At 42.1% G+C, this 24762-nt stretch overlaps 1 protein-coding gene across 9 annotated transcripts in view; it reads right to left on the bottom strand.

Moving 5' to 3' along the window:
• The window catches only part of LOC102197099 (cAMP-specific 3',5'-cyclic phosphodiesterase 4D-like), a 105514-nt gene that overhangs the window by 7406 nt on the left and 73346 nt on the right, over nt 1-24762 (bottom strand). For 5 of the 9 annotated variants that reach the window (XM_005730216.2, XM_005730217.2, XM_005730215.1 and 2 more), the window contains 11 exons: nt 14797-14988; nt 13312-13353; nt 12192-12228; nt 10987-11060; nt 10853-10902; nt 10371-10483; nt 5716-5809; nt 2287-2459; nt 2098-2196; nt 1846-2010; nt 1622-1721 (listed from right to left, as the gene is read on the bottom strand). In XM_005730216.2, coding sequence (XP_005730273.1) covers nt 1622-1721; nt 1846-2010; nt 2098-2196; nt 2287-2459; nt 5716-5809; nt 10371-10483; nt 10853-10902; nt 10987-11060; nt 12192-12228; nt 13312-13353; nt 14797-14988 — 1139 coding nt within the window. The other 4 variants (XM_005730219.2, XM_005730218.1, XM_005730221.1 and 1 more) reach the window with 3 other exon arrangements.

Raw genomic sequence — 24762 nt, 5'->3', positions numbered from 1 at the left:
CATTTCTATGTATTACTATGTATTTTAAAGACTGGAAAAGTTAAGGAAACATGTCAAAATATTTTGGCTGTAATTATTATTGATTTTAATCTGTACGTCTTTTTTTCTTTTTTTTTAGCTAATTTTCAACTTTAATGTATTTACATCGTCAATTCAGACTCTTGTCTTTACATTTCTGAGCTGCATCTAAACTATTATTAATGATAACGACTGAACAAAGCTGCTAAAATAAATGTGCAGATTACAGAGATCCATATAGATTAAAATAGACATATTAAAATAAAGGAAATAACCCTTTAATGCATAGTGGTCACTACAGTGGACAGCTAGTCAAAGGCTGTGTTCTTGTATTTGTGTCAGTGTTGATGGTACACTTGCACATAAACCACTACAGTAGACACTGATGTGTCACTCCATACCAAATTCATAAGTCAAAACGTATGACTTATGAAGGGCCAGAGTCGTCTCTATATTTTGAGGCGACTGAGGTCCTTCAGCATCTGCCAGAAAATGCTGAGGATTTTCTATGAGTCTGTTGTGGCCAGTGCGATCCTCTATGCTATTGCATGCTGGGGGAGCAGGCTGAGGATCGCAGATGCCAACAGACTTAATAAACTAATTCGTAAGGCCAGTAATGTTGTGGGGATGGAGCTGGACTCCCTCAAGGTGGTGTCGGAGAGGCGGATGCTGTCCAAGATAAAGACAATGTTGGATAACACCTCCCACCCACTCCATGACATGCTGGTCAGTCACAGGAGCACGTTCAGTGAGAGACTGAGATTACCGAAAAGCACCACTGAACGACACAGGAAATCATTCCTGCCTGTGGTTATCTCCCTGTACAACGCATCCACTTAACACACTGTTTGCTGCTACAACTACACATGTTTCTTTTCCAGCTATTTATTTATGAGTGACTTATGTATGTATATATATGTATATATTGTACTATTCTTAGTTAGCGTATTGTCTGTCTTGTCTTAATGTTGGTTTATGTTGGTTTATAATGGAGCACTGTAACAAAAAATAATTTCCCCCAGGGATCAATAAAGTATTCTGATTCTGATGTTGTCCACCTAAGTGGACATGTAAAAAAAAACTCAAAGTTCAAAAATCTTTTTTTTTCATGTCTAAAGATGAATAAAAATACTGATTGAGGTTGTCATAATTCATGCATCAAAGGGTTAAAGGAACAAAAATAACAGAAATCAATAAAAATCAATAGAAAACCTGTGGCGTGTATTTGTATGAGAAAGTGGAATAGTGACACAGAGGTATGCATATTGTTTCGGGTCTGTGAGTTAACTCAGATCAGTCTGCCTCCACCATTTGATAAATATATCATCCTGAGGTCTCGGGGAATATGGCGTTCCGATCTGATATATGTACTACTGTATCTTCTTGACCCTATTTTCTCACTATATTTAGAAAATAGTGTTCATATCTGGTATTTGATACAAAAATGCCACCTTTTGATCCTTAGTGACATGTTGGTGGAATACCTCTTTGAAAGGCGGCTTTAATCCTAAGCTTTTAGCTACAGTTTCTTAACAGTCAACTTTTAAACTGTCCTTATTTACCCCAAGCTGTGTGCTGTTTAAATAGAAAGACAGAAGCCTACTGGTGTTTATGAGGAACTGGTTGGTGACTCCTGGGTGGTCAACATCGTGGATAGCACTGGCAAACAGAGCGGCGATGATCTCCAGGTCTGTGAAAACCACCTGAGGTGAACGAGGAAGAGAAAATTAATTTATTCAGAAGAAAAAGTAGGTGGAGCTTTGCTCGGTCCACTGAGAGATCAGAGCCCTGGAGCTGGTAGGGTTAGATAATGCCTTATTTGCTCACCTCTAAAGCTGGGGTGGAGAGGAGGACGTGGGTGGACTGCACCACATCAGCTGCGTGGATGCTGTTGTGATAAGCTATGTCTGCATGGTAGTGGTCCTCTAAGGTCATCATGAAGGTGATGAAGGTGTCAACTGGGATATCGAAGGTTTTCAGAAGGTCTCGCTCCTGTCACATTGATGAGGAGCATTCAAGATAAACATGAGACACAAATTGGGTCGATTCTGGTCTTTGGTGGAGCGAACAGATTTCTACCTGGAAAATGGTGTACATGGTCACTGTCAGAGGACGGTTTCCAGAATATTCTGCTACTTTGAATATATCCATACCCCAACGATCGATATCCTCAAATTGCTGCAGAAATAAAAGAGAGCATGTAATGACACAGCGCATTTGTAGGTGTGTTTGTGTCTTTCTGTCTTTGCAGCGTATGCGCGAACCCACCTTGGCTAGCAGGTTCTCGTGTGGTGTGTTGACTCCAAAGCGAGGGATGGAGGCAGGCGCCAAACCCGGGCTTTGTGTGACCTTTTTCACACCGCTGATCTGTGACATCGGCCTCTTTTTCTTCTCCTTCTCCTTCGGAGGAGGAGAAAGGATTTCCACGTCATGTTGTTTCTCTGCAACATGAACAGACACGTAATGTTATGGCCAGATGTGATCCATTAGATCTGTAGGTGTTAGAAAAACCGTGACAGAGTGCTCACTGCATCCACTTGTGTCTTCAACCAATTTAAAATACACAGCCACTTGATTATTCAGTTCTACCTGCCTTACATTTAGAGGGAGATAATCACGCTGGTTTTCTTATCTTTGCAAAGCTTTTTACTCTGACAAACGCAAAAAAAATCACAAGTTCTCTCAGATCTGTTAAACTGACTCACCAAACTGTCCACAATGTAGCCATTTCTATGAAGCAGCCCTGTTTCCACATAATGCGGGTCTGACTGTCATTTAGACACACTGCTGTTAGCAGCTGTTCATGAACTTAAAAACAGGACGACAACCTCCTCACTGCAATCACTCGCAGAGAGATTGGCAAAGTTCTTAAAAAAGGTACGTTCGGATTTAAACATGCAGACAGACGCAGCCGACACGGTGCAATCAGTCTGAGTAAGCATGCACCGATGAGCGTACAAAGTGGTTGTACTCCTAGTAAAAGCTTGGCTGCTGAATGCTAGTGTTACTGCACAGTTACTACATCACTATTAGTGGATGGATTTGCAACTGACTTGCAATTTTTTTGCCAGTTTGTCATAGTTAATCACCATATTGCCACAAACATTTTACATATTGGATGTAATTTCTAATTTGACCCATTTTAAGCAAACCCATAGGAGGCTGACTCCATCTTATTGCCATTCGATCACAATGCTCCGCCTTAACAGCCCAAAGTTACTTTCAAGACAGGAACTGACTCTAAGTGGCTGCAGACCTGGTCCCTGTTTTTGCAACAACCATTTCAGAGACGATGACATTCCAAGTTTATTGCACAAAATCACAATGATTTTGCTTTTGCTGTGGCCTCCTATCACTGTAGAACTATTGTAGATCTGCCCTAGACAGTGGGAAGTATATGATGATGTGTCTGCATACTTTTAGCTACTGCTATAATTACTACTAATACTGTCAATATTTTAGTAATCATTGCACTACTAGAAACACTTAACTCTGTAAGTATTAGATGATAGTGTGACTGCAACAGCTCACGCAAATTCTCAATACTGCAGCTGGAACTTGTGATTCTTCAATTGTTGCTGCAGTCACATCCACTAGGTGTACTTTATAGACTTCCTAGGACTTTAGTTGACACATTGTGAACAGTAGCTGTTACTACAACTGCTATTAACATAGATAATACAAGTCCACCTCAACAACCAACAGTTTATGGAAAACCTGAGAAAAAAGAAAAAGAAAAGCCTGGACATCCATGAAAGACTACAGAGGATTTTCAAAGGATCCTGTCCATGGTAAAGAAGATCTTTTTCACAGCGTGCAGCAGGATGCAAAACACTCCACTCCCAGGGCTACTGTATAGACAAGTTATCAAGAGAAAATACTGAGGGTTCATCAGTGTAAAAGCAATGTAGAAGTAAAGTATGTTACAAACTAAGCTAAACTAAGCTAAGACTACTGAATAAACAGAAAGCCTGCAGTAAATAATCATAAAGGCAGAAATCCACATTTTGGTGATATCCATGAATTTAAGCAATTAATTTATATTTGTGATATTGTTTTCCACTTACAAAGACTGTATAAAAATAGTGGCAACTCCTAAATGGTTAAAGTATGCATGTCAGTTGCATCATTTTCTTCATTTCAAACCCACTGTAGTGGTGCACAGAGCTAAAATTCAGGAAACCGTCACTGTGCAACCTGACATTTTCCTAAACACATGAATTCCTGCACAAAGGAACTTAAACATACGGAAAACATGTGTAAACCCATCTTCATCAGCAGTATAATGACACATTATCATTATAATGACAATGAGACTCAGTTCACACCACCTGATCAGAAACCCGAAATCTATTTGTTCGTAGCTGAGATAATAAAACAAGGCTAAAAGGAGCAACAACATTGCTGGTTTTGCAGTGCTTGCTGAGAGATCTGGCCAACTAAACACAATTAATGTAAGTATTGCACAAAAACACCATGAAAACAGATTTTACGGCAGCAGGTGAAGAACACTAGCAGCAAAAACGTAACGATGATGGTTAAAAACCATCTGTTTCCCAGCAGTTTGATGACAAAGCACACTTGATTAAGATCAAAGGCAGGAGATTTTGTTTTTCAACCCAAATTAGAGAGCGTAGTCCTTGAGGCAAAAACACAAAAACACCAAAAGGTTTCCTTTGATGGTATCAGCATCATCTCAACATGATTTGTTGACTCAGAGGTACTGCCCCAGCAGACATGGCTGTGTTGAAGACGACTCATCCATTTTTTGGGGGGTACAAACCAAGGGAATAACGATACCATTGTGACATCACGGACAGCCAGCTTTACCTCACGTCCACACATCCTCTTCGGTATTTTCCATTCATTGTGTTTCATTAGCACAGAGGCACGAAATCCAGATACGAGCACACGGCACCTAAGGATGCACAGCGATCTGAGTGGCAGCGTCACACGAGGCGCTGTCTGGCCTTTCTCACCTCTCTCACAGTGCCTTCTCTTCCTCACACCCAAAACCATGGTGCTCATTTCCAAACGCAGCCAGACTTGAAGAAGAGGCACTCATATCAAAACGGCGTCCGACTGACAGCGCCATCCTCGTTCAGCCGGACCATCCTGCCGGAAGGGCTGTTGAACACTGAGCCTCCTATTCATACGGCACGCCGTTGAATAATGTGCACCCTGTTGCCGTGACAACGCCACACAATGTGTCCGGGAATGCTGTCTGCAGCCCCGCCTCCTTCTTTGTCAGAAAAAGGAAAAATCCTCACCTTCTCCATCTGTCCTGTTAACACAGTCCTCACCTTCTTTCAGAAACACGCTCTTTTCATTTCCATGTACAAGAAACCCCCCCCACATCCTTTCTCCCTCACAATGACTCCCTTCTTCTATATAGTAAAATTACCTTTCCCTGTTCCTTTGGAAAGTCATCCTCTCCTTCCCTTCCCTTCTTTCTGTCTTCTTTTTTTGTCCCTATTCATCCTCAAACCACATTTTTATCCACTCCAACAAAATACAAGAAGACCTCCTAACATTCAAATATGTTGAAGAGCAAAAAAGAAAAACAGGAGATGCAAAGAAGCAAATTAGTTTACTGGCAGTGTTTCCCCTCAGCCTCGTAGTAGATACAACTGTGGTATCAATTTGAAAATCCTTCTTCAGTCGTTGCATTCACAAGATTTCAAAGTTCTAACTTACCGAGGAAGGTGTTGGCGATGTACTCTGACACCTGATTCCCTGAGCGGCTTGTTTCCGATAGCTGTGTCAGCTCGCGGTTCAGCATCCTCTTAAACTGTGTAGACATGACAAAACCATAAACAACACATGGTTAGTCTGCAAACACACACCAAGCATATGGGTGTGCATGTGTGTAGCAAGGCATTTTATTTCAAAATCCTTTCTGTAACTATAAACACTAATACAACATGCCTCCTTCCCTTCATTTGACTCTTAGACCAACAGAGGAAATGTGTAGCAAACTACGTTACCAAAATATGGGTGCAAACAAGCAGAAGGACCAAACAAAACAAACACTGAAGCACTTTCCAACGTTTGAATGAAATTTGTTTCATGTTCTGAACACGGAGACAAAACGGTAAACAAAAAGGTTTCCAAGGACAAACAAAAACAAAAACAAACAAACCCACAGTGCATGAAAGGTCAACGGAAAAAAATGACTAATATGTTACTACAGACAACCTAATGGATGCATGTCACATTTTAGCTTTTAAATTGCACATTACTAATTTGCTTAGATTTTTGTAACTGCAAAAACGTGGGAGAAATGTGAAGAGGCAGGTGAAAGATCGCATAACTAAAAAACAAATCATTATTTGTGTAACAAAATAGAGGGAAGAAGACGAGGTGCTGTGATGAAGGTGGTAACCTCCATGCATCCACGCTTTACACAATACACTTGAGCTACCTTGAGTTACCTGATACACATGGCTCATATACATAACCCTAAATGAGGAAACACAATCTGTGATCTCATACACCACGCTCATTTAATTTGCATTTACTGAAATTGTTTTATATGTAGTGTATGCATATCATTATTTTTTATAGGTTTGACTCATTTTTAGAAGTCTGTTTGGCTGCTGAGGCCTCTGGGCTGTTCCTCCAGCATGCGGTGCTATTAAATACAGGAGGTGCTGATCGGAACAAACCAAGTATTGTGACGCCATAGGGCAGATAGCTAGAGTCATTTATCTTTGTTCTTTATATATCTTAGTTTTGTGAGTTAGATATTGAGTAATTTGGGGTTTCATTGCTGTTACTAAGCAAACTGTAGATTTTTTTCTTTGTTATTAGATAATTTACAAGTGTTTGTTCCTCACCCTGCTCGGAGTATCTACATTGGTCTGATTGAATCTCTTTGTATCTACTTTATTATACTGAGTTTGGTTCTGTTTATTTAACCTCTTTTAAGTGCCAAGAACTAAACTTGGCACATAAATGAAGGAAATCTGGGTTTGGTCGATTACTTCTTTGTTGCAACAAGGCTTCTGTGAATAAATCTTATACTGTTGGAGAGCGTGTTTCCTCTGAAATGGTGCCACATTTGTAGAGAAAATGTATTTGTGGGTGGAGCAGAATAGTTCAGTATGTGAGTTGTGCCCATGAAAAATGTGGCAAATCTTCTCTGACAATATTAAAACTCTTCTTGACTCTTGTTTTGAGCTTCCAGTAGCCCAGATGCTAACAATTGGGTGCCTGATTAGCAGCAGTTGTGAGCAAGGTCCCTGCTACAGCAGTCAGGTGGTGTCTGTCTGCACTAAAAGTGCCACGTTTGACTGACCTGGAAAGGGCCCGTGCCATAAGGCAACTTCAAGCTGGTGTCTGGGATGTCAGAGACAGGCCATGAAGTGGGTGTCCCAAGAAGATTACACTACACCATTACGCTGGCATTGGCAACATGTGCACTGGGACCTGAACACTTGGAGGTACATTATGTTCAGTGAAGAGTCCAGATTCTGCCTACAACTATTGGGTGGTAGGATCAAAGCTTTAAGAGGACATGGACAACACTGTGCTGACTGGTGGACCTTCTGGTGGAGGTAGTGTGATGGGGCGGGGCGGCATCTCCCTCACTGAAAAATAAGGCTTGTTATCTCAATGCAGAGAGATGCAGGTTGTGCGACCAACACAACCACATTTGCGAGAAATGCTGGTTGAAGAATGGGATGCCATCCAACAGCAGTGTGTGACCAAGATGATGACCAGCATGAGGAGGAAGTGCCAGGCTGTTGTGGCAGTGTTCTTCCACATGGTAAATGGCCTGTATTTATATAGCGCTTTACTAGTCCCTAAGGACCCCAAAGCGCTTTACATATCCAGTCATCCACCCATTCACACACACATTCACACACTGGTGATGGCAAGCTACATTGTGGCCACAACCACCCTGGGGCGCACTGACAGAGGCGAGGCTGTCACCGGGCCCTCTGACCACCACCAGTAGGCAACGGGTGAAGTGTCTCGCCCAAGGACACAATGACCGAGACTGTCCAAGTCGGGGCTCGAACCGGCAACCTTCCGATTACAAGGCGAACTCCCAACTCTTGAGCCACGATCGCACATGCTACTGAGGCCTCCATTTGTTAAACTGTCAGTACGCATCGTTTCTTCAGACTTCCATAATTCAGTCCAGTAAGCTGTTTGCATTGGTAGAGAAAAGTTAGCAAGTTCTTAATGGGCACGATCCACATCTGTATTTTCCTTATTCATTTTCACTGTTAAAGCCCCAAAAACTTCACAGCCAAATCAAATGTTTCATTGTTTTTCCTTCGATTAAGAGTGAAACAAAATGTGGGGAAACCCCAGCAGTGCAGCACTCATAGGATTATGCTCCCAGCCTACAGTCCATGAATACCCTTTGATATACCTCCGTATATGCATATATATATACATATATATACAAAAATCAAAACAAGCTACAATATCTCTATAATATCTCTAAGCACAAAAAACAAAAAACAAAAACACGTGCACTGTTTGTAGGAAAACAAAAACACAAGTGAAATTTTCATGAAGTTTTAATAAATTAAAAGAGTTCAGTGTTTCGCCGTTGAATTTAATGGCAGTAATGGGCAGTAGTTTCCACACTGATTATGTAACAGTCTCGGCAGGTGGAGGCTGAGGGAGGAAGGAGGGGATCTGGGTGAGAGTGTGATGCTGCAGTGGCTGCACGGCTATTTTGTGGCACACATACAGGCCAACGCAAACACATGCATCAGCCTACATAACTGTTTATCATCTGTTTGATTTCTCCTGGAGCTTCTCATCACGGCTTCCCCCTTTGTGCTTCAGTACTTCCTGCACGCGTGCGCACACACACACACTTGTTTACATGCGAGCCATTTCTGCACCTATGAATCATTCCTCTTAAGATTTCGTGTTTTGTTTTTTGACAATCATGACAACTGTTTCCTCTAACACGCATGGCTATTTTGGCCCTTTTTGTTGTCATTTCTGTGCTACACACACACACACACACACACACACACACACACACACACACACACACACACACACACACTCACGTTCAGCCCCTTTGTGGATCTTGTCCTGAGTCAGATCCGACAGGTGGGCTCACTCAGCATTCATCCCACTGCAAAGCCTGCACTGCTGATCACTAGATCCCATTGTCAACAAGGAAAGCCAGCAGGGCTCCCCATCGCTCACCTGTCTGAGTTTCCAGTACAGATAAACCCAGAGAGCCGACGCAGGCATGTCAGCTCACGCATGTTGATGTTAGTAGAGGCTAAAATCCAAGTTTGCTTGCTTAGTAATAGGCTGCAATTTCCCCACTCAGTTCTGCTCCATGCTCAGCAGAGATGGTCTGGACATGAAAAAAAAGTCCATTTAAAAAATTTAAGTTCCCACAGTTCCTAGCTGCAATCCTGAAGATGAAGGGGGGGCGGTGCTGGAGGGATAGGGTGGGGTATAGCTGAGGTAGAGGAGGCAGGAGAAGAGCTCTGCCATCAGGGTGTGACTGCAGTCTCTCATTCAACTACTGTCACACGCTGTCAATGATAAACATAAAGAGGGAGAGCAGGAGCTAGAGTGAGGGAGAGTCTGCGAGAATCCCCTGCCCCCCCTGCCCCGCATGCTGGTCCCCCTTCTTTGACCAATCACGTTAGTCTAGCTTAAGGGGCTGAGTGGACGAAAGAGATATGATTGGCTGAGTGAGGGAAGGAGGAGGTTTGCAGCCAGACAGCAGGAAGAGCCAGCAAGGACGTGCGCTGAGTGGAGAGAGGCACCATTCATGAACAGTAGTGTTATTTACGCACGCCTCAAATCTAATTTTCTTCCTGTACAAAGGTAATTTGTGAACAGTGAAAGCAAGTTTGCACTACAATGAAAAAGCTGAAAATCTCGTGTGTAGTTGATGCATGAGAGTAGATTGCAAAGCTCCTAGGACACACTGACTTTTCCCCCTCCATCTACCTTATTACAGCCCAGTCACAGCCAGTCTGTGTACTCTCTCTACAAACTAAAGTACAAAGAAAAAGTTAAAAGATTTTAGTCAATGTAGTATTTCAGAAAAAAACGAGTAATATTTAGTTTTTTTATTGATTTTTATATTTTTGTGTGACCCAATTTGCACGAAATCATCTCAGCTGGAGCTGTTATCGGTATCTACCATCACACAAAATTTTAAAATGATATCTTGAAAAGTGGATGCTAGACTGCCAACAGACAGTCAAACAGCACAGATTGGATACTCAGTTGAATAAATACATAAATACATAAACAAATGGGCATAGATCAGAGGCTTTTGTTTTCCACCTGCACTTCTTCACAGCATTAATGATCGGTATGGACACAGCTGAGTTGAATCACCTCACCTTGTTGGATGCCATCTCGCTGACCGAGTGTCTCGTCTGCAGGGTCTCCAGCTGGTCCAGACACCAGTCCAGCTCCTCCAGGGTTTCCATCGCCAGCTTCTGGTAAGGCTCCTCTGAAAGGTCAGAGGTCAAACAAAGACACGCTGCAGTTTACACCTGGGACTGCTGTGGAAACATCCACATCTTTAACATGTTGCATGGGTCTGCTGTTGATCTTGGTAAGAGAAAACTTGATCCTGTCATGCTGCACCTGTCCTGACTGTCAATGTCTTCACCATTCATTTACCAGCACTGTTATATTTGCATCCGTTTAACTGTAAGAAGCGCATCTTTCAGATTTACCTGAATCAACAATCACTTAATTCTTTTTCTATGTATTTAAAAAGACAACAACATTTTCATTTTCTATGAGAAAGGCACCATTAGTCACAGAGGAACTAGAACCTCTCAGTGTCCCATCACTCAGGGGTATTAACACTGACCTGTGAGACATGGATTACACATGGGCGGCTGGTTGCTGCTTGACGGCCGCCTGAAACACAAAACAGATGATGTGTCGGTAGAATAACAAAAGAGCAAATTAGTCATCCGCTCCACATCATGTTTGTGCTCTTACTTGTTTCCCACACGATCTTGCAGATGTGTCAGAACAGCAAAGTTACTTCTCACCGTTCGTAGACTGGCAAGAACCTAAAAAAAATGAATAAACGAAATACGTGAACCAATTTTCGTTCAAAATAAAGAACCATTCTTTTAGATGGTTGAACCTTTTTTACCTGTTACCGTGAATATAGTGACTTTTTTGTTTTGGAACTTTTAACCCTTTTTAAAGACCCTATCAGGAACTTTTAGCATTTAAATAAAAATGCAAAATGGACTTTGAGTAAGAAGAGAAAAGCTAAGTGGTTTAAAAACATCACACTTTACAGGCACAGCATGCAAGGGTTTCATGTCGCTGATAGTACTATCTGAGCTCAGCTAACTTCCAAAAGCCTGATGTAAGAGAGGAAGCATGCTGAAGCACTGCTCTCTCTCATATCTAACGTTTACTGATGATAAACTTTTATAGGGTAAATATTGGACTTTAGTTTGGAATTATCACATGTACACAGATCATGTTAGTAGGTCGCTGATGATGATCACACACACACACACACATAAGAACAAGCTGTTCAGCACAAAGAGAATGTGTGTGGGTGTTGTCTGTGAAAAATGAACCATGTCTTATTTCTCAAACTGATGAGTAAGCAAAGAGCAAGGAGCCACGCAGAGCATCTGGACAGCGCAACGCCCCAAATTAGATGGATTTACTTTGAATGGAAACAATTATATTTCACATCTCACTTCACGGGACAGACGGTCTGTCATAAATAACAAACACTTCGGTAAACAAATATTTTTTTAAATACATCATCAGTGGCTCTATAGTAGCTTTAATGAAATTCACTGTGAAAACAGGGCTTTCAGGAGTTCAGAGAATAGTGTAGTGCTTAGCTGTTTACACCATGCTTTCACTGTGGGCTGTTTCTTTATGAACTGCTTACATGTAACTTGCTGCTTGCTGGCTTAATGCATTGATCAGCAGATCTTCACACAGTTCAAACAACTGTTTCAAGTAATACGTGTATAAACATTCATTTTGATGCCATGTCTGTTAAACTGTAAAGCCTGTGCTGTGTTTGGCCTGTTGCCGTACAGGTTGCCGGCTTCCGCCTGTCATAATATCATTGCTGGCACCCTCGATCCTGAGTTTGGCTTTGATTCAATGACAGCAAACAACGGAAGCTCTTAAAGGACCAGCAACAAGCATATGCAACTAACCTGTGCAAATGGAGTCACTATCATGTCTTCTCCATGCCTGCAAATTAAAAAAAAAGGCCACGTGAGAGGGGAAAGAGCAGTTCATGATGTATTGTGTGATTCCACACCACAAACACACAAATCATGACAACAGTCAGGTTGCTGTTACTGGGATATTTGACTGAGCAGGAACGTCGCAGTTGGATGAGACCGTGACTGGTCTGAATATCACGCTGAACAAAGAAAGGAGAACAACACGTTGTATTAGTTACACAAAATCCTTCTTAGAGGCAAAGGTGCTAAACCTCATAGATATATTGTTTTTGTGACTACGTGGTAATTAAGAGTTGGCAATAAGGAATAGAGGAGCAGGATGAATGTTAGAAAGGCTAGCACTAGTTGCTAGGCAAAAAACCCCTATTCGTATTGTATCTAAGGACTAAAGTTAATTAGTTAAACTTGCATTTAGTGATGTTTTAGTATTCACTTTGATTGACTTCTAAATTTAAATTTAAACAACAAGATTGCGTCTCACAAATAAACCCAGCTACGAGTAAGCTGTATCTCAAGGGAAATGTTAAAAAAGACCAATCCCACTAAAGGTTAGAAATGATGGGATATTAAGTTTATCTATGAGGGACAAAAAATGCCTCTAAGACTTATTTGTATAACTAGAACAACATGCAGGTGAGGAACAGAGCTCATGCTTTGGATGCTTGGGAAACCAGTTTTAGATCAGCTAAAGCTTTCTGGAAGCTTTAGGGTGACAACATGCACACAGACCTCCAGACCTCAGGGTGAAATCATGCTAACTATGAAAAACACTAAGTTGGCCTTCACTGTCCAGCAAACATTTTGATGCATGACTGTGAGCGCCACCTTGTTTAGTAAAATATCAAAATCCTTTGTAGTCGTCAGGTTTGTGACTGAAACACGGGTGGCAGCACATCAGCATCTGTCAAATGGTTGCTGGGACTGTTTCTCAAACTTTTGAGCTTGAGATGCTTTTGGAGCCGAGCATCCAAGGTAAAGTTGTTCGGATCGTGTTTGGGAAAAGCGTGGGAGATGTGACTCATGAGAGTGTGGCACAGGCCAAAGAGATAGACAGAAAAATCACAGCAATCTTCACACTTTGTCTCACCGAGGTAGCCAATTGACTTCCCAATGCTTCAATCCCTCCTCCCTTCAAAACAAAGGAGCGACAGCTATTGGTGGTCGAGGCCCCATTAACACTCTGGCTTCAAACAGACTGCTAGCTGCACAAGAGAAATCTTCAGCTGTATAAACAGACAGAAACTAGTTGCTGAACTAGCGTAGCGTTACCAGCATGTTTCCCGCTAGCTGGCGACTTCACTGCATTTACACCTACAACTGGTTGCTCTCGTGTTTACATTTTTAAACTCTAGCTGTGCTGCCTGAAGTGTCTTTAAAGCCTGCTGCCAAATGCATGTAGTTCTTCGAGTGTAAATAGGACCTTAGGTGAGCTTACTAGAAATAGTTTTAAATGTATTTATTATAATTTATTGTATTTATGACACTGACACAATCAATGTGATCTCGTGAAATGCAAATCATTTCAAACCTTGACTTAAATGAAAATTTTATTTTGTTGTGCTAAAAAATGTTGAACGAAATACACAACTAGCCACTTTATTAGGTACACCTTCATGGTACAGGGTTGGACCCTTGTTTGCCTTCAGGTCTCTTTAATTCTTCATGCATTGATTCCACAGTGTGCTTGAATCATTCCTCCGAGACTTTGATCCATTTTTGACATGATAGCGTCACATCAGAAGCTCTATATTTGTAAGCTGTAGATCCATGATGTGGATCTCCTGTTCCAGAGACACAATTCTCCCTTTCAAACCTTTTTTTTCTCCCCCAAATTTCTATTTTGTTAAGCTTGTCCAAACTTTCGCTGTTTGTAGGGTCCACTGTGCTCTTTTGCTCTTGTAGAGCATCTGTTTGATGTGCGTTCAGAGATGCTCTTCTGCAAACTGGGACGCTCTCCCCCAGACATGGCATCAATGAGAATAGCAGCTCCCTGGATTTTGCTGTTTTCAGATCGTTCTCTGTAAACCTTCGAGATGTTTGTGCAGGAAAATCGCAGCAGATCAGCAGTTTTCAAACACTCAGACCAGCCTCACATGATGTCAAGAGTCATGTGAATAAGAATAAGTCACCATTCTTCCTGTGATGCTCAGTTTGAACTTCAATAGCTTGTCTTGACCATGTCTGCATGCTTCCATGTGATTGGCTGACTAGATAACTGGTGTACCTAACAAAGTGGATAACATGGCTAACTAACACTTTTAAAACATATTGCTGGAATCATATTTAAAACTAACTTTAAAGTTTTCATTTTCATTCAGAAAATAGTTTGTTTTACTGTGCAGTTTCTCAGAGATTAGATGATCTGTAGGTATTCGGCGCCTTCATATCTTCAGCCTCTTTCTGAAACATTTTGATTTCTCTGGAATGATGAGATAAGTTTTTGTGCTCTTAAGCACACTATATATATTCCTCCAAATCCAGCTCTGCAACCCCACCAACAAAAGAACAGAAAACAAAAATCTCTCGGCTTATTGTTGCTGAAACAATACAGAAAGCGTCCGAGAATACTTACAGGTCGCTGGCAGTGGACGAGTTGCGGGACATAGTTTTGGGTGAAAGGTCGAAGTCTGAGTCAGAGCGATAGAGGAAGGACTCGCGGCGCTGACTGTGGGGAAAGTTGGCCTGAAGTACCAGACCAGAACCCGGGCTAGTCTGAGAGTCCAGTGGACTGCGACCCACCGACAGGCCATTCTCCACATCAAAACTACAGAGAAAAGGAAGAGAAGAGAGAAAAAATTAATAAGTATTCTGTTGTTCCTACCCACAAGCTAGCATCACAGCCTGATTTTTAATGAAATAATTCTGTTGCTTTCATTTATTTTATTTACATTTTTGGCATGATTAAAACTGCATGCAGTGACTCAGAGGTCAGGTTAATACCTCTATTAGTATTAGCTGCTATTAACTGCTATAATTGTTGGCTACTTACTATAATATAATATTGAGCATAAAACCTAGCCAGAATAACAAAGAAATGCATAGTTCCTACTGTAGGAAAAAAGCACAAGAAATATATGAAAACATGAGACAGGCAGCAAAGATTTCACATATAAATCTCAGACAAACACAAATATTGTGATGCACAGCACTAACAGTTTCTGCAGCAGCTGCTGATCTGCATGTAGAGACAGAAAGGATAAGACTGTGGTGAGACAGGGTACAATTGCACCTCTATGGAACAGCTAAAGTTGAAAGTACAGTGCAGAGGGCTGCAAATCCAAATCAATTTCCCAAAGTGCCCCCAAATCATCATAATGGAATCTCTGACAGCAGACACAAAGGAGCTACAATTATAAAGTGACACAAGAACGGGGTTCATGCGGACTACCTGAAAATTATAGTAATACAATGCACAGGATGCCACTTTTATTGGCAGCACAATGGGAAAAAAATGTATTCAGATAGAGTGTCTCCTCTGAGTTTAAACAGGTGACCTTGTGATTACTGCTTTCACAATCTAGCACACACTCACGCACATCTTTCCCCTTCACCATCTCTGTTTGACGTCAACACTGGCACGTTGCCTCGGTGCAACGACAGCCAATAACCCGCCCCGCCGCTCGCGCTCTTGCCCGTCATAGCAGCGACATCGAAATATGCCCCCAAGTGTTCAACAAAGAGTTGCTGAAAATAACCACACAGTATTTTTTTTTCCATATTTGCAAAATTTTGATTTTTTTATTGGTATGATAAAAGTGGGATTATGTCAATTCCAGAAAAGCCTCTGTCAGCAAACAGCAGCACAGCTGCAAATGATCAGATTGAATTCTTCTCAATTGCAGGTTTCACTATGACAGTAAATTCCCTTTCCCTCCTAATGCCTTTGAACCAAACCACACTTTTTTGTAACACGCTGTCCAAGCAAGAGCCAGCACGGCGCTGCAACCATTGTGGGCAGAGAGGAAGTGGAGGAGAACTCGACTTTGAGTGTTGTCTGGGGGGGTCAAAGCTTATCAGCTCGGAAATTCATCTTCTTCTGCTGATCTCTGCACTATTTGAAGCTCACCGTGAGCCAGCGTCCTCTCGGCTAAACCTCTTTCCTTCTAAGGAATTCACCTGACTGAGACCTCGGAGCTCCATTCTGCGGCCGCCGCATGGGTACGATTAACAGACCGTCTTTATCAATTAGATACATTCTCATTCATGCAAACTCCCCCTTTCATAACAGCTGAAAACAGAGCACCAGTCGAGCAATGGAAGCTTGCTCCTGTGTCTATTTTTAGTGCAGCCTGCCTCCAGCGCTCCAGCAATAATATTGCGTGATAAATGAAAGATGGCCATTAAGCAATCGATGCTGAATGAAATGGGCCCAGTTCATAGAAACAGTGAGATACAGCGAGATCAGGAGGGGTTGGGGGAGGTGGGGGTGGTGATGAGGAGGGCTGTATCCAGCACAGTGATGTGCTCAGCACCTTGCATCTGATTGGTGCAATTTCCCGGAGGGTGGGTTGGTGGGGGTGATATGCAGCAGCAGGGCTTACCTCAATGATGCCACCCCACCACTACACCTCGTTCAGCCCCACTCTACACACCTCCTCCACCCCCGGCTCGGTGTAATCGGCCGTGACGAGGCTCCATCAGAGGAGACCGGTGACGTCAGAAGCTAAAAATAGACCTGGCTGACAGGAAATAGGGGAACTGGGAGACTTGTGATGGTGCTTACGTAGATGCACCCCCCCCCCACCCCCCATCCCAATGCAGGGTGCAGATGATTTCACCCGTCCGCATGAATATATTTATGAAGGATGATATTTTAAATTCTACTAGGTGAATCCTAGTAGCCATACAGCTCTTTTCCTTCCAATCGTACAGTCTGTGTTTTCTTTTTAGATATTGGCGTGAGCAAGTACGATGGCATTCAAGCACATTTCTCAAGGACATCGTGCAGGTGACACGGCAATTCGTAGCATACGTTTAAACTGTTGCTAAATTTCATTATGAGCAAGAGTCTTTTTTAAACCAGACCAGAGGATCCCACATTTAGAATTTCATGCAATAGAATATTTCTGTTGAAATGTACAAGAAAATGACAAGTTTATTTGTGTTCACATCAAATTTTCCATAATGTTTAGGGGTAAATGACAAAGGCTAGATACAGATGTTTTTTAACAAACACTCCTTAAAGTGGACTTGATGAATTTATATGAAGATAACTGCACAGCAAGACCTAAAATATGACAAATCAAGTGTGAAAGAGAATTTTGATGTGGCATAAAATAAAAACAAAATACAAAAGATCTATACAAAGTTTTTCAGCAGCAGCAGCTCACTTCAGAAGGCTTCTGATAGTGAGACAACTCCCCCTACTGAGGAACAAGAAGTACTGCAATGGCCATTGCCTTTTGTGGTATGCACAGCAGACAAGTTATGGTTTAAAATAAAAGAATCCTAATACTCAACTCATATCTCATCTCTTGCATCCTGATCCAGGTACAATGCATCTGGATCTATCTGAATTTTGTAAAACACTCTCCACGCAAGAGACCTGTTCAGAACTGCTCTCCCTATGACAGCTGGAACAGGCTCCAGCTACCTCTTGCTTCTCTGAATTGGAAAAGCAGGAAAGAAAATGGATAGATGGACCCGACTCCCAGTAATCTGGCAGTTTCTGTGTCTTCTGTAACACAGTTTTAATACAGTGTGGTTATATTTCCTTCCATCACCAGTAAAGCAGAGTGGTATTCACCAGATTTGACCATGATACACCTTAAATGCACTTACATGTGCTGTTACGCTGAGCTGTGTTAGACTTGTGACCTTTACCCTATGACAGTTGTAATAGTCACCAGCACTCCCGAGGAAGCGGACGGATGGATGTTAGAGTTAAGTTAAACAGCTGAGTCCTGGAAGTGCTTTTTAAGTTTTTTAAGGTGAATAGTAGAATTTGTTAATATTACATAAATGACGTATTTGTAAAAATGCAGAAAATGTAGAAAGTGTCCCTTTTTTCACTGCACCACAGCTACTGTTAACAAGTGAATGGGCATCCACCCTTTAAACAGAATGACAGGCAGACATTCAGCCAGGCACACTGGCGTCTTGTTCAGTTACAGCGTACATAACACGCTGACCTTGGTCTGTCCCCTGACTCGAGCATTGTTCTTCCTTTCTCTGACGTACATTATGGGTCCCTTTTCTGTCCTTAACTGTGTTTTTGACTGAACTTTTCTCACACACAAACACATCCCTTGACACCCACATCCTAAGCTCTGCTTTTGTTCCCAGGATGTTTAGTTTTTCCCCTTATCACTATATCAAAGAAGGGGAAAAAAATCTTTTGTCTGTAAACTAAATTAAAAAGAACTGCTTTTCTGGTTTCATGATCAGTTATTCTTTTGCTAGAAAAGTGCAGCTATGTCAGGCATTTTCAGATTCATGTTTCCCAATTGTGAGGATTTGCTGAGTTTTGTAATTCTAAATTAAATATTTTGGTTTTAAATTGTTTAAAAAATTATTTAGTGCATTTGTGTTCTTAATCTTGGAGCAACTTTTGAGTCTAAGTACAGATATACTCTGTATAAGTGGACCTTGAGCAAAAAGTTTAAAACCTGTCCGTATGCCATGAAATGAGATGCAGAACTGATTCCAGTTATTGTTCGTTTGTTGTTGTTGTTGCTTGTGATGTGCTCATGGGAAACCAGGCTGAGGGATTTCAGAAAACATTCTGTTGTGTGTGTGAGAGTGACCAGAGTCCAGATGTTATTTGATGGCTGAATGACACAGAGCCGGGGGTTGGAGGTCAAAACACATACTTGCACACACACCCTCCCTCCTGTTTTCTTCCCTTGTAGCGTGGGAATTGGCCAAGGGGCCTCAAACATCACACCAGGAAGGAGACAAGAGGTGAGGGGGAGAGGAGGAAAACAGACCAGGGAATAATTTATACCACTGAGGCTCAGTCTTAGCAAATAGTGAGTTTTCTCCAAGGCTCAGGTTAGCATTAGAGTACAGTGTGTGTCTTCTCGTTGCATTACCGGTATGTCACTAAGAAAGGAAAGACAGAGAAGCGTGTCTGTGTGACAGTCCAGGGAGTAAAGAGGGTTTGTTTGCTTTACACCTCAAGCCTATTGTATATTTGATCTGAACACAGCAGAAAAACAGCCTGCTTCCCTTCGTCCAGCAGCCTGCCAAACAGATCTTTCCTCTCACTGTCACTCTGTGCAGTTTGCACGCTCTGTGCGTGTGCGAACGTCATCACGACAGCAAGGCAGGGCACGGGAAGAACAAGCAGCGAAAGTATTTGTGCAAACCCAGATTTGAGCATTGCAAAAAGAAAGGAGGCCCTGTGTTCAAACTCTTCTCCCGCACAAACTGTGAATTCTAGTGAGTTAATGATAAACATGCTGCGCTACATTAGGGAGCAGAACAGCATTTTCTGTGCTGATAAAAATGTGCTTTTTTTTCCTGAAAGAAAAATACATTACCCACACACGGGCAACAAGCAAAACATGCTAGATATCTTCCAGTTGTTTGTGATATCACCGGTGCTTTTCTTAGCCCTCCATTATCTTGCGAGGGAGTAGCAATCCTGTGAGAGTCACAGGATCGCACAAGGTGATCTTGGAAGTGATCTCCATTTATTCTGACAATAACAAATGAAATAGAAACAACAGCTTCAGGCTCATCTCCCACAGGGGAGCAGTCCAAAAGAGTTAATCAGTGTGTGGAGCTAGCAGCAGGTTTAGAGTGGTCGCTGAATGGACACTTTTCACTCTTAGATCTCTATATGATTTGCCTCAGCATGCACAGTGTTTACAACTTACATACAGGACATAAACAGAATGTATTAAAATCAATAATGGTGTATAAATCAAATTAAGCTTTCCAAACTCCCAAATTTCTGTTGTTTCTAACAGTAAATGCACTGAATAAATAAACGTGGCGTTCCAATTAAGCATCCTGGAGCTAAACTGAAACCCCAAACTGCAATCAGTTACAGCACTGCCCGCTCACAGTTTCCAGAGAGCAGAAAAGGTGATTTTAATGAGTGGAATTTCTTCTCTACTTATACTGGTCACACGCTGTACAGTAAAATATCACTTTACACTTTACCGCAAGCATATTGTACCATCAGTGGAAACCCTAACAACCCTAACAAATCTATCAGCTCCTCTCTTTTATAAAACTGCACTGGAGCCGCACCTTCCTTAAGAGCCAGTTGCTCTTTCCATTCACCTGACCAGCCAGCCACTGCGGATCGCTGTCCAAACAGAGCACGCACTCTGCGTCCAACATCAACATCTGATCTCAGAGCAGCTCGTGTCTCTCTAAATATAGCCAAGGGGAGGAGAAGGTTGCTGAGAGTCAAACCAGCTGCTGTATTTATTATTTTTCTGTCACCTCTGACCTACAGGCAGAGGAAGGACTCTTGTCTCTGAAAACAGCAGAGCTCTGTTTTAATTGCTGTCACGAGAAACAAAGGAAGGAAGAAAGCGAGAGAAAAATTGGTGTCTGGGGCTGTGTGCATAACTTAAAAAAAAAGAAAAAAGTGTGACACAGTGTTTTGTGAAATCTGTTTGCAGCCAGTACAACGGTGCAGCTATTAACCACTACTGCAACACATCTCACACACATGAATCATCTTATAATATAAACCTAATGCACACATACTGACATAAAACACTCCAATCAGACCATCAGAATAAGAACTAATAGCATTTTTTGTCCTAGGATCACACCCTTTCATCCACATTTGAAAAGCTGAAACTCTGAACGCTTGAACCTCATTTTAATAAAAGATAATTTTGTAAAAGTGTGTGCCGTCTAACGTAACAGTAAGAAATTTGGCTTTTTTTTTTACAGACTTTTTACTGGTGTGGAGCTGAAGAGGTTAAAATTTTGGAGTTCAGGGTGCCTCAAAGGTTGATTCGCTCCTCCGGACGGGTATTGATCATGGAGGTCTATGTGCAGTGATTATCTCTGTCCATCCAGCCAGGCTGAAATCCATACAGTGGCTGATCAGCATTAACATCATTAGAAACTGGTTAGGTGGGTAACACACTAGGCCAGAATGACCCAGAGCTCCACACACACGCACACACACACACATACACACAAAGGCAGTGTGTGATTACAGCCCCAGCGGTAGAGATCCAGATTTGGCTCCAGCATCGACCTGAAAATCGAACAGCCTTAAATCACACTGGTGCGCAACCGGACAGGCCGGTTTGGGGCACGAACAGACACGCATCCGTCTTTGCCCAGCAACAAGCCGTGCTGGGTGCCCCTTTAATCAAGTTCATACGCCAGTAATTGGCGCCTTTCAGTATACAGTGATTGAGTCCAGTGGTGAGGCAGGAGCATGCAACTTCCTCCTCTAATTAGCCAAGGGCAGCCCGGGAGCAGCCAATCACATCTCTGATCAGCAGGACACAACAAGATGGAGACAGCACAGAGAGAGTGTTTTTTCTAACCCTTTGTTTCCCATAAGGGTGGAGAATCACACTTAGTAAATTTAACAGCTATGAATACTACATACTGTAGTAATGCATTAAAAGGACAAATAAAAAGAGAGCAAAATCTACTTACTATGTATTTATTGATGAGACATGCACTCATGCAATATACTCAATTGGAACAGGCAAGATACTGACATTTCCAAGTGTATGAGGTGCCAGTCACAACATTACCTGTTCATGTTAACGCCATGTCTGTTGCCACCACTGAGGGCTACAGACTCACAATCCAGGCCTGTTGTAGTTTTTCATTAAATGATCCCAGTGCATTCAAGCACATGGATTAGTTTATTTCTTAGGCTTAACAGGGACCCTAAGTTCAGACACTGGTGTTGTTAGACAGAAAGTCTTATATTCCCATATTTTACTTATATTTTGCATGCATATCTTTGGCACAAATACAGTCCTAGATGATATCCGTTCCCCTACATATTCAACGTCTTTGTTAAACTTCCACAAAGCAAAAAACAAGAGACAAGCAGACTCTGAGTCACTTTTCCTCTATGTTAGTATTTCTTTCTTTACCTTATTGTTCCAGTTGTCTTGCAACTCCACTTCCCAAAAAAGGTTGCGTCATCTTTTTTCATATAGCTCGATTATTATTTAATTTTACCTGTCAAGCCAACTGAAGTGCGATCTCCGGGCTTTCCCTACCTGGCCTCCCGCTGTGTAGGCGGAGCCCTCAAGTCTATGTAGGTGATGGAGTTCACCTGTGACAAACTGAGCAGAAGCAGGCTGCATGTGGACACCTTAATTCCTCATTCGTTAAAAGTCCGGTCAACCAAACTATTGTCTACTGCGAGAAAACAATTGGACAGCACCGCTTTGTTGAGTGTTTGCCTGGCTCTGAGTTGATCATCATTCCTGGAATCACACAGATGTCAGGATAACACTCAGTCCACTATTCTAGTAGTGATATTCAAAATGAGTACACACACACACACACACACACACACACACACACACACACACACACACACACACAGTCACACTTGACTGCTGACGTCAGTTGTGGTTTCATAGCTGTCTCTGCAATGCCGATCGACCAGCATGCAGGCCTGCAATTATTCCCAGCCCACCGCTCCTCTCACTGCAGTTTTGTTTTCCACCAAACACAAAGGATGCTATGAAACACGCTAAAGAGAAACCAGCTGGCCGAGCTTGCGGACGCGGTGGGATTTCTGTCGACACGTGTTTGTTGTAGGAACGTAGAGGAGCGACTCTGGGGACTCTGAGTCGAGGCGTCCTGCGGTTCAGCGAGCTGAGCCATCATTTGTGAACTGGAAATGATTTGGGATCATGTCCAGGGAGCAGCCATCAATATTTCCTGTCCTCACATCAGGGCACATCCTTTGTCACAAAACGGGAGATTAATGATGGAGCCTGTTATATTTGTCTTGAAGGTGCTAAATAAACCTCTATGTAAGACAAGAACCAACTGGAGAGGAGAACTTGTAAAGATGTATGGCATCATCGTTGTGTCACATACGAAAAGCTACATCTGGATGACAGATTGAGTGAATTCAGACACAAGATCAGAAGACTAAAGCACCAACTGGGAGGGGGTCAAATGTCAGTGCGGATAAACATTTATAGGGTCCACTGAAAGCCTTACATATAGATAGGCCATGTTTGCCAACCAACTATTATCACAAGACCAAAGTTCCAGTACAATATCTAACTTAGTTACATAATTACAATAAACTAGAGTACTTCAAAAAGGCCTGAAAGCTCAGGTAAAAACTCTTTGAAAAGTAAGTAACTTTAAAAATAAAATAAAATAAATTATTCAATTTTCTTGCCACCTCCGTCTAAGTGGAAAGCTGGCTGAAATCCCCTCTCTGCTTTGTAGCACATCCAGGTCCTCGGGGAAATACTTAACCAGAACAATATATGCCATGTTACACTTTTTGGAAGAGTAGTTACTATTGTTGAGATTTGTAAAACCCACCAAACCCATGCAGTTTAAAGAAACCCTGCAAAAATAGAGCCAACAGAGCAGATATACATATCAGTGTGATATGGCAAACACGGGCTGAGATATGCCTGTGACAAGCATGAGTTATACAGATGGAGCTGGTGCAGGTGAGTAAAGCCTAAGCAGCTGCAGGGGCATAATGAGAGCACTGATACTGTCAGCTGATACTCACTGCTGACTCATTCTCACTGTGAGCACAACTCCACAACTGCAACAGCTAACATTACTCTCTATTTACATTATGTGGGAATACATACTGGCAGCTCACGGTGACCTGTGACCATACGGGGAGCGAGCTGTGCATCGCTTTGCCGTGTGTTGACATGGCCTGGGGCCCATGGCGCCGGCCAAGCTGCTGCAACGCCACCAAAGGTCAGCTCTCATTGCTGAACTACTGGGAGGGGACAGGCAGAAAGCACGAAAAGTCACACGACACCTTTTCTGAGACGATGCTGCTGTTTGATTCCACGTCTGATTTTGATTATTATTATTTTTCTTTGTGAATAAAAAAATAAATAAATCACACGACGGATGTTGATAAAATGTTTCTTTTAAATGAGCTAACTGGTCATCATGTTTAAGTCGATAAATATGTTTTACGTGTGAATCTAATAAGAGTACTTTTGGAGACGTCTTGCGTTTTTCAACTCTTACCACCTGCAGCTAGGACACAATAAAAAGATATCAGCTCAGTTTTACTACTTACAAATGACTGCCTGTGAGGTCAGTGGTTTGGCATTTGATTTTCTGGAACATCTACACGTGAATCTGATAGTAGATGCTCATATTTAGAAACATTACAGGTAACACTGCGGTCTGGCATTTTACAACAACAAGGGAACCCGTCTGCAGGGCAATGCAACAGTCGGCATTGTAGTATGGATCTGACTTTGTGAGGCAGCACTATAAAGTATGTCGCTTTACAAGCAGCAAAGACCATTTCACTGTCATCTTCATGCAAACACCAAACATTTCCGAGCCCATCCACTGAAACCTGTCCGCTCTCACCTTCAACAGAGATCGCACTGAAATTCACATATATATA

This window comes from Pundamilia nyererei, unplaced genomic scaffold, assembly GCF_000239375.1.
Source record: "Pundamilia nyererei isolate P.nyererei 1_Seehausen unplaced genomic scaffold, PunNye1.0 scaffold00036, whole genome shotgun sequence".
Classification (NCBI taxonomy): Eukaryota; Metazoa; Chordata; class Actinopteri; order Cichliformes; family Cichlidae; genus Pundamilia; species Pundamilia nyererei.
The sequence above is the reverse complement of the archived record's forward strand: the minus strand, read 5'-3'. Positions and strand labels throughout refer to the sequence as shown.